This window comes from Tiliqua scincoides, chromosome 2 (assembly GCF_035046505.1).
Source record: "Tiliqua scincoides isolate rTilSci1 chromosome 2, rTilSci1.hap2, whole genome shotgun sequence".
Taxonomy (NCBI): domain Eukaryota; kingdom Metazoa; phylum Chordata; class Lepidosauria; order Squamata; family Scincidae; genus Tiliqua; species Tiliqua scincoides.
This window is the reverse complement of record NC_089822.1, coordinates 8,546,814-8,559,641: the sequence shown is the minus strand read 5'-3', so window position 1 is coordinate 8,559,641 and position 12,828 is coordinate 8,546,814. Positions and strand designations below refer to the sequence as shown.

General features: G+C 46.6%; 1 protein-coding gene across 1 annotated transcript; it reads right to left on the bottom strand.

Annotated features, from left to right (window-relative positions):
- Nucleotides 1-620: 620 nt before the first annotated feature.
- ELAC1 (elaC ribonuclease Z 1) lies at nucleotides 621-10,234 on the bottom strand. Its single transcript, XM_066617307.1, has 4 exons — nucleotides 10,146-10,234; nucleotides 3,888-4,067; nucleotides 1,951-2,418; nucleotides 621-1,463 (listed from the first exon to the last, which is right to left on the bottom strand). Exons 2-4 carry the CDS (start codon nucleotides 4,042-4,044, stop codon nucleotides 994-996), a joined length of 1,095 nt encoding a protein of 364 aa, XP_066473404.1. The 5' UTR covers nucleotides 4,045-4,067; nucleotides 10,146-10,234; the 3' UTR covers nucleotides 621-993.
- Nucleotides 10,235-12,828: the final 2,594 nt, after the last annotated feature.

The window sequence follows — 12,828 nt, the reverse complement described above, 5'->3', positions numbered from 1 at the left end:
GGATTGGACTCTGAATCCCCAAGATAAACACATGCAGCCTGATCCTATGCACATTTACTCAAAATATAAATCCTCCTGATTTCAGCAGGGCTAACTTCCAAGTAAGTAGGTAAAAGACTGAAGCCTTAATGCCAGGTTGATTAACTAAGGCAGGGCTTTTCAGATGGGGATGTCACGACATCCCAGCCTGTGGGCCCTGGCCTCTGCCCCCTTAAGGGGTGGGGGCAGCCAGGAGGCAGGGAGGAGGCAGCGGCGTGACCCTAGGATCGTGGCACTCAGGGGGCTGCAAGGGCTTGGGTGCACTTACCCGAGTCTCCTGCAGCCCCCTGGGGGTGCGAGGAGCCCTACACGACCTTCTGCAGGGCTCCCCGCAGCTTCAGAAGTGACAGTTTCTCTCCACTTTCACAGCTGTGGGGAGCCCTGCAGAAGGTTGTACAGGGTTCCCCACACTCCCCAGGGGCTGCAGGAGGCGGTGGTAAGTGCACCCAAGCCCCTGCAGCCCCTGAGTGGTGTGATCCTGGGGATCATGTCACTGCCTTCCCCCAGTTCCCACTGCCTCCCCCCACCCCCGCAAGGACTTACAGCGCTTTCCAAACTCCTGGAGAGTTTGAAAACCGCTGAACTAAGGGCACAATCCTAACCAGGACTACTCAGAAGTAAGATCTATTTTGTTCAGTGGGGCTTACACTCAGGAAAGTGTGGTTAGGATTGCAGCCTAAGGGGCATTTGAATAAGATTTCTGAGTTAAGTGTTAGAGGAAAAGATACATGTTTTTCCAAAGCCCAAGAGGCATCTTCAACCATTGCTGACATTCAGGAATCAAAGACATTTTACCCTGTACAGAAATGAATGCTAAGAAAAGACATTCATAGCCAAGACAGCTTTCTTAACCAACATGCTCCAACTGGACCTTAAGAAACTAATCTCAAATAAAGCTATGGCTGTAGGTTTAGTCTATTAAAAAACTAATGTCTTCCTTTCCAGAAAATTGTGTTACGGTTGCTTTTTCATTGGAATATTTATTGTCATAAAGTCCTCTGCCAACATGATTTCTTGCCCATCCAGCACCAATTCAGCTTGTCTCTTCAATTCTGTGATATCCACATCTCCTTCACCAACCTGACCAGCAGGCTTATACCTCTGACTGAAGTGGGACAGAACGAGTTTCTTAACTTTACACAGTTTGGCAAACTCTGCTGCCATTTTTGGAGTGCTATGGCCACGCTCTCTGGCTTTGTCCACTTGGGTGTCATCCAGCGTGGCTTCATGAACCAAGAGATCCGCTTCACAACAGAGTGTCACGGCCCCATCTCCAACAACGCCAGAGCAATCTCCTAAAATGCAAATTTTCCTTCCAGGGAGAGGGTCTTCCAAGACATCTGAAGGAAAAATGGTAGTCCCATTTTCTAGGACAACTGGAATGCCATCTTTCAGTTGACCATATAAAGGGCCTGGCTGAACTCCTAGAAGTTGAAGCACAGGTACAAGTTATCTTTCAAGCAGCTCTGCTTTCAAAATCATTTTCAATATCATGTTCTTCTTCGCATCTCACTAACTTGATCAGCAACAATATCAGAATTCAGAATGCTCTCCCCCTGTTAAATATAAGATTCACCATTTTAAGGGGTGCCTCTTTGCCCAGATTGCAGGGGTTAACTCAGAAAGTAACTCAATACCATCTAAGTGACAGTTATTCATGGTTTCAGACTGGTGTCATTCCCAGCCCTACCTAGAGATGGGGAGAGGGGACCAAACCTAAGACCTTCTGCATGCAAAGGATGGGTTCTACTGGTGAGCTATGACCACTTTCAATTAAAAACAGACTGGAAAATTGGACTAAGCATGTTGTTATTAAATGTCTGTGATTTTCTAACAGATTTTCTAGACACTCTTCAAATCTACAGTCACAAGACATTTTTTAGTAAGAATCAAATGTACATAGACCCATACCTAGTTCTTTCAGCTTCTGGGCATTGAGTTTGCCAGCCCGTGGCTTCTCCTCCACTACAAATCCAAAGGAAGGTATGCGGTGAAATAATCTAAATCCCTTCATCACAAACTGCCCATTGTCCTCCAAGGTGTATGCATCTTCTACAGGATCGAGGTAAATGGTTTTCCCTCGCACCTCCTCAAGTGAGACGTCACCGCTGTCCACAAAAGACAGTTCACATATTTCTTCCATGGGGCACTGATCTGGCTTAGGTACCAGTTCGTGAACAACATAAGGAAAGAGAAGTTTCGAGTGGGAGAGCTCCATTGTTCGACAAAGGAAGCTTCTCAGTCCAAGCGGACCATAAATATCAATGGGTTGCTTGATTGTGTCAGGACTGCTCTGCAGACTGATTGTACACAGAAGCCCAGGAAGGCCAAAGAAATGGTCCCCGTGAAGGTGAGTGATGAAGATTTTGGTAATTCGCCCTAACAACAGAGCAATCAAATTGTTAACAGAATGCGGAACAAAAAATAATGTACACCAGAGGGGAAAAACCAACAAGGGCAAAAAAACACAATGTGAAAATCCCTGCTAAGCCACAAAAGCTAATTCGGGTGACCAATTTATATCTGTAAGCCTAGCTCAGCAATTTTCAGTGTGCCACAGCATAGCACTTGCGTGCTATAAGAACATAAGAACAGCCCCACTGGATCAGGCTATGGATGGTCTGCAGGTGTGCCACGGGAGTTTGGGGGAGGATCATTTATTAGGACCATTGGAAGATGTGAGCTCTGGCTGGCAGTGCAGTGTGTCTAGTCAATTGTCCAAAAACTGATGGTGTGCTCTCACAATTTTAGTCCCTTGTCAGTGTGCCATTAGATGGAAAAGGTTGAAAATAGTTGACCTAGTCTCTTTTACAGCACATTGCAGAAGGAAGCACTTTCAAGTGTTACAACACATATTAAGTCACAAAATGTAAATAAGAGCTAAGGCAAGCATGATATGGAACTCTGTGATTGGATCACCTGACATTTAAAAAACAAACTCATTTTAAAGCTGGCAGAAAAATCAAGAGTAACTGAATATGCACATTTGAGAGATGCTAGGCAAAGGGCAGGCTACTATGGTTTTTTTGTTTTGTTTTTGAGAAATGGGCTCTCGTTTTTTAAATCACGACAGGAGAGACAGAGCTAACTTAGGGCCCAATCCTATCCAATTTTCCAGTGCCCGTGCACCCATGCCAATGGGGCATGCACTGCATCCTGTGGTGGGGAGGCAGTCACAGAAGTCTCCTCCAGGTATGGGAACATTTGTTCCCTTACTCTGGGGCAGCACCGTGGATACACCAGTTCTGGAAAGTTGGATAGGATTGGGCCCTTAGACATCAATAGTGTAGTAATTTTTCCTTGACTATTTAATTGGCATTTTGCTTGCAGCAGTCTTGCAACACACTAAAGATCAGTCTTTAGTGTGTGACGTTTAAGGTTGTATTTATGTATGATAAATATAACTCTCTCCCCAAATCCAGTGCTGCATAGGAAAAAATACAGGCACAATAAGAGGTCCACCTCTTCATTGTTTTCTTTGAGGGAAACTTTGAAGAGGGGGCTGGATGTAGATCTGGGAAATCGAACAAGAGGAAGTGTTAATCCCCATGCCCTCCCACCGCCACTTCACTCAAGCTCCCTTTCCCCAAAAGTATATCAAGTTGCTGTTTTGTTTTTGTTTTTACAAAAACAGAAATCAAAAGATCCTGTCAATCACTGGCACCACATCCTTTTTGGTCTTTACGCTCACACAAAAAAAGTAATTACATGCTGATGTTTACACTGTTGCCATTTAGGACAACATACTTGCAGTTAGACCATTTTCAGCTTGTAAGCCTCAGTGAGAAAAGGGGAGCTGGATCATGTCCACAGGAGTTCTGTTCTCATGGGGGGTGGGGAAGACTAACCTGCTTTGAGTTGACTTTTCATGAACTGGGTTTGGGTCCCCTCGCCACAGTCAAACAGCCAGCATTCTCCTTCAAAACGGACTACAGTAGCAGAAGCCCCCCTAGTTGGAGACGGATACGCAGCACCAGTTCCCAGGAAAGTTACATCCATCGACATTTTACTCAAAATCAGTACATCACCTGAAGGAGACAACAACATGTGCAGACGAATTTACAAGAGTTCCCTTGCACCTCCTGTCAAACCTGTGTGTGTGTCTTACAAAGTCAAAATGTCGTGACAAAGCTATATTAATGTCCCGATGCTATTAAGTATTGCTGTTTTATTGTTGTGCATGACCCTGGTGAAAGAAAGAAAGAAAGAAAGAAAGAAAGAAAGAAAGAAAGAAAGAAAGAAAGAAAGAAAGAAAGAAAGAAAGAAAGAAAGAAAGAAAGAAAGAAAGAAAATCTTGTGTCTTCCATACCACCCTTCACTTAGTCGGTTTTCACATGTACTGCTTAACTGATTTTGTATTTCCTGCAAAAAAAGTTAACAATAAGTAAGTAAACTGTAACCTGTATGTTATCTATAAAACCTACACTGGTTAATTTGCAACTTAGGGCCCAATCCAATCTAATTTCCAGCACCAATGCAGTTGCAATACACCCCCAAGGGAACATTTGTTCCCTTACCGCACCACAGGATGCAGTGCACACACCCCTGACACAGTTGCATCAGCACTGGAAAGTTGAATAAGATGGGGCCCTTGGATTTTAGATTTTAACAGGGTTGCCACCTTTTCAACCAGCTTCTGTAGCTGTGCCTTTCAGAACAGATTCATTTGCAGGTCTTAAAAAGGGAGAATGCCAATTTCCACATTATGAAAAGCATCACCTGCTGAGCTTTGCACCTCAAATTGCTCTCAAGGTCACATCTACAGTAGATTTCAAAATATTGGCAATTCTAGATTTTTGATACTCTCTTCCATTTTGAATCCAGCATCAACACTATTCAGATGACATACAGATAGAGAGCTATGGAGCACGGTGGCTACAAGATTGAGTAGCAAATCTGGACTTTACACACTTCAGTTTCACATCTGCTACAGACTCACTACCTGGCCTTGGGCAAGATGCTCCCTTATACTGAGGTTTACCAAAGGGGAACAGAGTGCCTATACTTTTAACCATTGTATAGAAGAGGGAATTTTGGCAGGTGCAGTTTTTTAAACCCTTCCATGTTGAGCAGCACCTGCCAAAGTTCCCTCTTCTATTCAATGGTTAAAGGTATAGGCACTCTGTCCCCCTGTGTATCTGGAAATCAAACTTATACAACTTACCTGTAAGGACCAACAGCAAGATAATACAAAGGAGGTGCTTTTCACACTCTTAAAGCACTCTATAAATCCTAATTAGTTGCATTATTATGAAAAGTATTTACATATGGCTTTTCAACAAAAAAAAGTTCACAGAGCAATTTACATAATTACCATAACTAAATAAATTATATTACTATCCAGATTGGAAGATATTCTCAACAATACTTTTACTTGAATTTCTGTGCACCAGTTCAGTGTCTGACTGGGGGAAGAGAACTCCCACCATCTCTCTAAAATCAGGGATGTAAGAGCTTTATTCCTTTTGCAAACAGGGAAAGCAAAGGGAATTTGAATAATGAGCAGCAAAAACTGTCCAAGTTTTTGGCCTCCTAGAACAGGGGCGTCCAAAGTTTTTGGCAGGAGGGCCACATCTTTGACACTGTGTCAGGGGCTGGGGGGGGAAGAATTAATTTACATGTAAAATTTGAATAAATTTACATAAGTTTACATAAATGAATATATTAAAGATGTACTTATATGAATGAATGAAGGTCTTGTGATAGCTCAAGACCTTCACAAGCTCAAGCTCAATTGTGTCCAGTTCTGGTCACCACATCTCAAAAAAGACATAGTGGAAATGGAAAAGGTGCAAAAGAGAGCGACTAAGATGATTACGGGGCTGGGGCACCTTCCTTATGAGGAAAGGCTACGGCGTTTGGGCCTCTTCAGCCTAGAAAAGAGACGCCTGAGGGGGGACATGATTGAGACATACAAAATTATGCAGGGGATGGACAGAGTGGATAGGGAGATGCTCTTTACACTCTCACATAATACCAGAACCAGGGGACATCCACTAAAATTGAGTGTTGGGCGGGTTAGGACAGACAAAAGAAAATATTTCTTTACTCAGCATGTGGTCGGTCTGTGGAACTCCTTGCCACAGGATGTGGTGCTGGCATCTAGCCTAGAGGCCTTTAAAAGGGGATTGGACAAGTTTCTGGAGGAAAAATCCATTACGGGGTACAAGCCATGATGTGTATGCGCAACCTCCTGATTTTAGAAATGGGCTTTGTCAGAATGCCAGATGCAAGGTAGGGTACCAGGATGAGGTCTCTTGTTATCTAGTGTGCTCCCTGGGGCATTTGGTGGGCCGCTGTGAAATACAGGAAGCTGGACTAGATGGGCCTTTGGCCTGAGCCAGTGGGGCTGTTCTTATGTTCTTATGTTCTCAAGGCCTATAAAGGGCCTTGTACAAAGCAAGGCTGGCCTTTCCTTTGCTGCCACTGCTGCATCACAGATGTGAAACAGCAAGCAGTGGAGGGAGCCCTCATCCCACAGCTCACACAAGAGGTCAAACAGTCCCCCTCACGCTGAGATCAGTTGTGTCGGGCCAGTGTGGGCTCCAACAAATCTCCCGAGGGCCAGAGGCTCATTGGAGACTGGGGGCTCCCTGAGAGGCTCTCCTTTGATGCCTCATCAAAGATAGGATCTCAAAACACATAGACGAACAGGCCTTGCTGAGGGAGAGTCAGCATGGCTTCTGTAAGGGAAGTCTTGCCTCACGAACCTTATAGAATTCTTTGAAAAGGTCAACAGGCATGTGGATGCGGGAGAACCCGTGGACATTATATATCTGGACTTTCAGAAGGCGTTTGACACGGTCCCTCACCAAAGGCTACTGAAAAAACTCCACAGTCAGGGAATTAGAGGACAGGTCCTCTCGTGGATTGAGAACTGGTTGGAGGCCAGGAAGCAGAGAGTGGGTGTCAATGGGCAATTTTCACAATGGAGAGAGGTGAAAAGCGGTGTGCCCCAAGGATCTGTCCTGGGACCAGTGCTTTTCAACCTCTTCATAAATGACCTGGAGACAGGGTTGAGCAGTGAAGTGGCTAAGTTTGCAGACGACACCAAACTTTTCCGAGTGGTAAAGACCAGAAGTGATTGTGAGGAGCTCCAGAAGGATCTCTCCAGACTGGCAGAATGGGCAGCAAAATGGCAGATGCGCTTCAATGTCAGTAAGTGTAAAGTCATGCACATTGGGGCAAAAAATCAAAACTTTAGATATAGGCTGATGGGTTCTGAGCTGTCTGTGACAGATCAGGAGAGAGATCTTGGGGTGGTGGTGGACAGGTCGATGAAAGTGTCGACCCAATGTGCGGCGGCAGTGAAGAAGGCCAATTCTATGCTTGGGATCATTAGGAAGGGTATTGAGAACAAAACGGCTAGTATTATAATGCCGTTGTACAAATCGATGGTAAGGCCACACCTGGAGTATTGTGTCCAGTTCTGGTCGCCGCATCTCAAAAAAGACATAGTGGAAATGGAAAAGGTGCAAAAGAGAGCGACTAAGATGATTACGGGGCTGGGGCACCTTCCTTATGAGGAAAGGCTACGGCGTTTGGGCCTCTTCAGCCTAGAAAAGAGACGCCTGAGGGGGGACATGATTGAGACATACAAAATTATGCAGGGGATGGACAGAGTGGATAGGGAGATGCTCTTTACACTCTCACATAATACCAGAACCAGGGGACATCCACTAAAATTGAGTGTTGGGCGGGTTAGGACAGACAAAAGAAAATATTTCTTTACTCAGTGTGTGGTCGGTCTGTGGAACTCCTTGCCACAGGATGTGGTGCTGGCGTCTAGCCTAGACGCCTTTAAAAGGGGATTGGACAAGTTTCTGGAGGAAAAATCCATTATGGGGTACAAGCCATGATGAGTATGCGCAACCTCCTGATTTTAGGAATGGGTTAAGTCAGAATGCCAGATGTAGGGGAGGGCACCAGGATGAGGTCTCTTGTTATCTGGTGTGCTCCCTGGGCATTTGGTGGGCTGCTGTGAGATACAGGAAGCTGGACTAGATGGGCCTATGGCCTGATCCAGTGGGGCTGTTCTTATGTTCTTATGTTCTTATGAGAGCCGCACTGAGAGGCCTCGAGGGCCGCAAGTGGCCTCAGGGCCGGGTTTGGGCACCCCTGTCCTAGAAGAAGGTCTAGACAGAAGCTGGTTTCTGTTCCTCCTCATTTGCAGAAGAATGAACCAACTTCTGCCCCACAGAGTGAGGCCCCACCCGGCCATAGGCAAAGGATTGTTCCTTGAGATCTTCCTCATTTTAACCAAGGATCATCAAGCCTGCGCATACATTTACACAGGAGTAAGTCCAACTGAGTTGAACAGGTCTTACTTCTGAGTAGACATGCCTAGGATTAGCAATCAATCTACACCAGTGGTTTCCAAACTTTTTAGCACCAGTACCCATTTATTAAACAAAACTCTATCAGGACCCACCTAGGTTTACCAGACAGTTAAGAAAAAAAAGGAGATCTAGAAAGAAATTTTCATTCGTAAGTAATAACCAGAAAAAAGACCCTCAAATATTTATCTCGCTATATTTACACATGCTTGCAAACTGCAGGAGCTGAGCTCTTTAAAGGGTAATTAGCAGCTACAGTATCTGATTTCTGAATAGCCTCAGAGCTCAAGGTAATTAGTTATATGATCTTTCTGTCACCTTTGGTGACCCACCAAAAAGCAGGTTGCCACCCACCAGTGGGTTCCAACCCAGTTTGGGAACCACTGATCTACACACAGCAATAGAATGGACTGCCCTACTTAACACTGCAGATAAGATTTTAAAAAGTTTTTAAAAAAGTATATTCTCCTGTATCCAAACTTCTCCCAAAAAGAAAAAGGCAGCAAAGACTGAAGCCTGGGCTATAAACCTTCTGCTTGATGCAGGTACCTGTTTGCACAAAGTTTTGCCAATTTAAAAAAACATGGATTAATATCTCCCTCCTGGCGCCTAAAGTAGTTCAGTCCATAGTACTACCTAATCACCTTGCATGTGTTCATTGGTGTACACATGGATGCTACAGGTACCTGTAGCAGAGTTTTTCCTGGACTGTACCACTTGTCACTGCCAGAGGGAGCTTGAAATGTTTGAATGCTCTTCAGAGGGAGTGGGCTCATCTAACCAAACACTGGTCTGCCAAGATACAGTGCGCAGCTTACAGTTCTCCCTGGCATGTTAGTTTGAGATGTACAAAGTATTACGCTCCCCCCTCCCCAGGGAAGGAACATAGAAACATGTACTCCTCCACTTTGCAAGCAGAAAGTGGTACAGTTCTGGGAAAACTTCACACTTGACTGCTCAGCTGTCAGTCCATGCCATTGTACTGGCCTGCTCCCTTGGTTTTTCTGTACAGTTTGCTTATATGGATGATTAGCAGTGGAGAAATTAATAAGGATCAAATAATGACCAAGTTGTTGGGGGAGGGATGTTTATTGGGATCAATGGCATAGCTAGAGGGGGGCAAAGCAAGTTTTGCAGGGAGCCTCAGTGGCGTAGTTAGAGGAGTTGCAAAGTGGAAGAAAAATCCATTATGGGTTACAAGCCATGATGCGTGTGTGCAACCTCCTGATTTTAGAAATGGGCTAGGTCAGAATGCCAGTGCAAGGGAGGGCACCAGGTCTCTTGTTATCTGGTGTGCTCCCTGGGGCATTTGGTGGGCCACTGAGATACAGGAAGCAGGACTGGATGGGCCCGATCCAGTGGGGCTGTTCTTATGTTCTTAAGTTTGCAGGGAGCCTCAGTGGCATAGCTTGAGGGGGCAAATCACTAAGTTTGCAGAGAGCCTCAGTGGCATAGCTAGGGGGAGCACTAAGTTTTGCAGGGAGCCTCACCACAAGGGCCCTTTCCCTTCAGAGCCATTCCAGGTGGGGGCAGCAAAACAGAGGCATACACCTGGCTCCTAAGGGGAAAGACCCCTTGCACTATGCAGTGAGGCTCCCTGCAAAACTTAGTGCTTTGCCCCCCACCACCTACGCCACTGATTGGGATGCAAGCGGAGGTCCCTCATCGGAAGCCAGCCTGCTCACCTCCAACCTAGTGCTTTGCACCCCCCCAGCTATGCCACTGCTTGGGATGCAGGCAGAAGTTTTCCTCGGAAGGCAGCCTGCTCACCTGGAAACCTGCTTCCTCCTCAGTCTCCAAGCAGCAGGGAAGGGGGGGAAGCCTCTGATGAGCTCAGAAGATGCACCCTCGTGCCCCACGGTTCCGCATGCTCAGCACGTCGGCTGCGCAAGTCGTTCCGGTGCAGCCCTTCCAGGGGAGGAGGAGGAGGAGGAGGAGCAGCGCAATCTGCCCGCCCCCAGCTGCAGGAAAAGCAGGACTGAATCTGGAGGATCAAGAACTGGGGAAAAGAGTGGAGGGCTGCCACTGTCCCATCCTGGCAGGGCTCCCTACTGCAAGCAGGCAGCCCAGGCTGTCCCCCACAAGGAGATATAAGAGCATCAGAAGAGTCCTGCTGCAGGGCCCCCGTGGGAGGGGGTGCAGGGAAGGGGTCAGTGGTACCCAGTGGTTTCCAGAACCAGGGGACATCCGATAAAATTGGGCATTGGGAGAGTTAGGACAGACAAAAGAAAATATTTTTTTACTCAGTGTGTGGTTGGTCTGTGGAACTCCTTGCCACAGGACTTGGGGATGGCATCTGGCCTAGATGCCTTTAAAAGGGGATTGGACCTGGGCACTGGAAGCCCAGTAAACTTGGGTTCCAAAGAGCATTCCGGCTGTTGCCACCCTCTCCCCACTCTGTTTTGCCCTCTCCCTCCCGCTTTGGGAAGGTGCCCAAAAGAAACGTTGTACCTCCCCCCATAAAATTCCTCTCAGAGCCCCTGCCCTGCTGGATCAGACCAAAGGCCCATCTAGTCCAGCTTCATATCACAGTGGCCCACCAGATGCCTCAGGGAGCACGCAAGTCATCTTGCATTCTGGTGCCACTCCCTTGCACCTGGCATTCGGAGACAGCCTGTTTCTTAAACCAGGAGGCTGCGCACACGCATCATGGCTTGTAACCCGTGATGAACTTTCCCTCCATCAGTCTGTCCAAATTCCCTTTCAAAAGCATCTAACCAGGTGCCATTATCATAGCCTCTGGCAAGGAGTTCCACAGACTAATTCCAGATGTACTGAGGAGGAAGCTACACCTACTGAATGTCTGCCTGTGCAGTCATTAAAGACAAGACACTCTTAGCTGAGGTCATGAGAGGAAGGACAAGGGAAAGGAAGAGCTGCCACCTCTTTCCCAGCAAGCCTCCAAGTGCTTTTAAAAGCTGCATCACAGACAGATGAACTGGCCCCCCTTATCTTAGTGTGGGAGGAAGGTTTCATCCCTACTGTGCTGAATCTCTGCTTTTTATGAGGCTGTTCTGTCCTCAGCCCCAGGACTCCTGAGAGGAATGCTCTTTGCACTCTCACATAACACCAGAACCAATGGACATCCACTAAAATTGAGTGTTGAGTTAGGACAGACAAAAGAAAATATTTCTTTATTCAGCGTGTGGTCGGTCTGTGGAACTCCTTGCCACAGAAGGTGCAGACGGCATCTAGCCTAGATGCCTTTAAAAGTGGATTGGACAAGTTTCTGGAGGAAAAATCCATCACTGGTTACAAGCCATGATGTGTATGTGCAACCTCCTGATTTTAAAATGGGCTATGTATCAGAATGCCAGATGTAAGGGAGGGCACCAGGATGCAGGTTTCTTGTTATCTGGTCTGCTCCCTGGGGCATTTGGTGGGCCACTGTGAGATACAGGAAGCTGGACTAGATGGGCCTATGGCCTGATCCAGTGGGGCTGTTCTTATGTTCTTAAAAGAAAATATTTCTTTACTCAGCATGTGGTTGGTCTGTGGAACTCCTTGCCACAGAATGTGCGGACGGCATCTGGCCTGGATGCCTTTAAAAGGGGATTGGACAAGTTTCTGGAGGAAAAATCCATTACGGGTTACAAGCCATGATGTGTATGTGCAACCTCGGCTGTGTATCAGAATGCCAGATGTAGGGGAAGGCACCAGGATGCAGGTCTCTTGTTATCTGGTGTGCTCCCTGGGGCATTTGCTGGGCCGCTGTGAGATACAGGAAGCTGGACTAGATGGGCCTATGGCCTGATCCAGTGGGGCTGTTCTTATGAATTTTATCAGGGGTACAAAGTTTATTTTGGGTCCCACCCCAAACAGGGAGGAGAGGGGCAAAACAGGGCAGGGAAAGGTGGCAACAGCCAGAACGGTCTTTGGAGCCCAGGTTTATAAGGCTTCCCAATGCAAAGTCAGGTCTAGATATATTAATACAGAAAACCAAACACATTCTCAAGTCTCTAGAAAACCTTTTAAGTATAGAAAATTAGCATCGGCATTTTTAGGCTGACACTAGAATGGAAAGTGGTCCTATGTGCATCAAAACGTACTTCTGCAGCAACTGTAATCCCGCAGTTGTATCCCTGAGCTCCTGTACACTTCTTGCTGGTAAGCAGATCCACAAGCCAAAGAGCTACAGTGGCAGGCCAGCTTCCTCCCAGATTTGACCAGTGTTAAGGAATGTCATGTATGCTTTCCTGAGCCCGGTGCACAGCAGCCATGCGCCCATGGTAGCACCCCCCACATCCTGCATGGATAGTCTGGGTGAGATTGAGAAATATCCCAGGAAATTTCTGGACCCCCTAGTTTGGCTTTGGGCCCCCTTTTTGGCCCTTGGCCTCGTACAAATTACCCCCTTTACCCCATCCTCATGGGCCCTGCTTGGCCCCCCCAGACTGTGGAGTACCACAGAAGGAGTAGAGATGTGACCAGGATTCCTCTGCTTTTTAACAAA

Excerpts from the sequence above, each read along its gene's own strand:
- ELAC1 (XM_066617307.1), bottom strand. The coding sequence starts at position 4,044 with ATGTCGATGGATGTAACTTTCCTGGGAACTGGTGCTGCGTATCCGTCT. Across the intron at positions 2,419-3,887 it reads GAAAAGTCAACTCAAAGCAG|GGCGAATTACCAAAATCTTC; the intron begins GTTAGTCTTCCC and ends CTCTGTTGTTAG. Across the intron at positions 1,464-1,950 it reads CCAGAAGCTGAAAGAACTAG|GAGTTCAGCCAGGCCCTTTA; the intron begins GTATGGGTCTAT and ends TTCAACTTCTAG.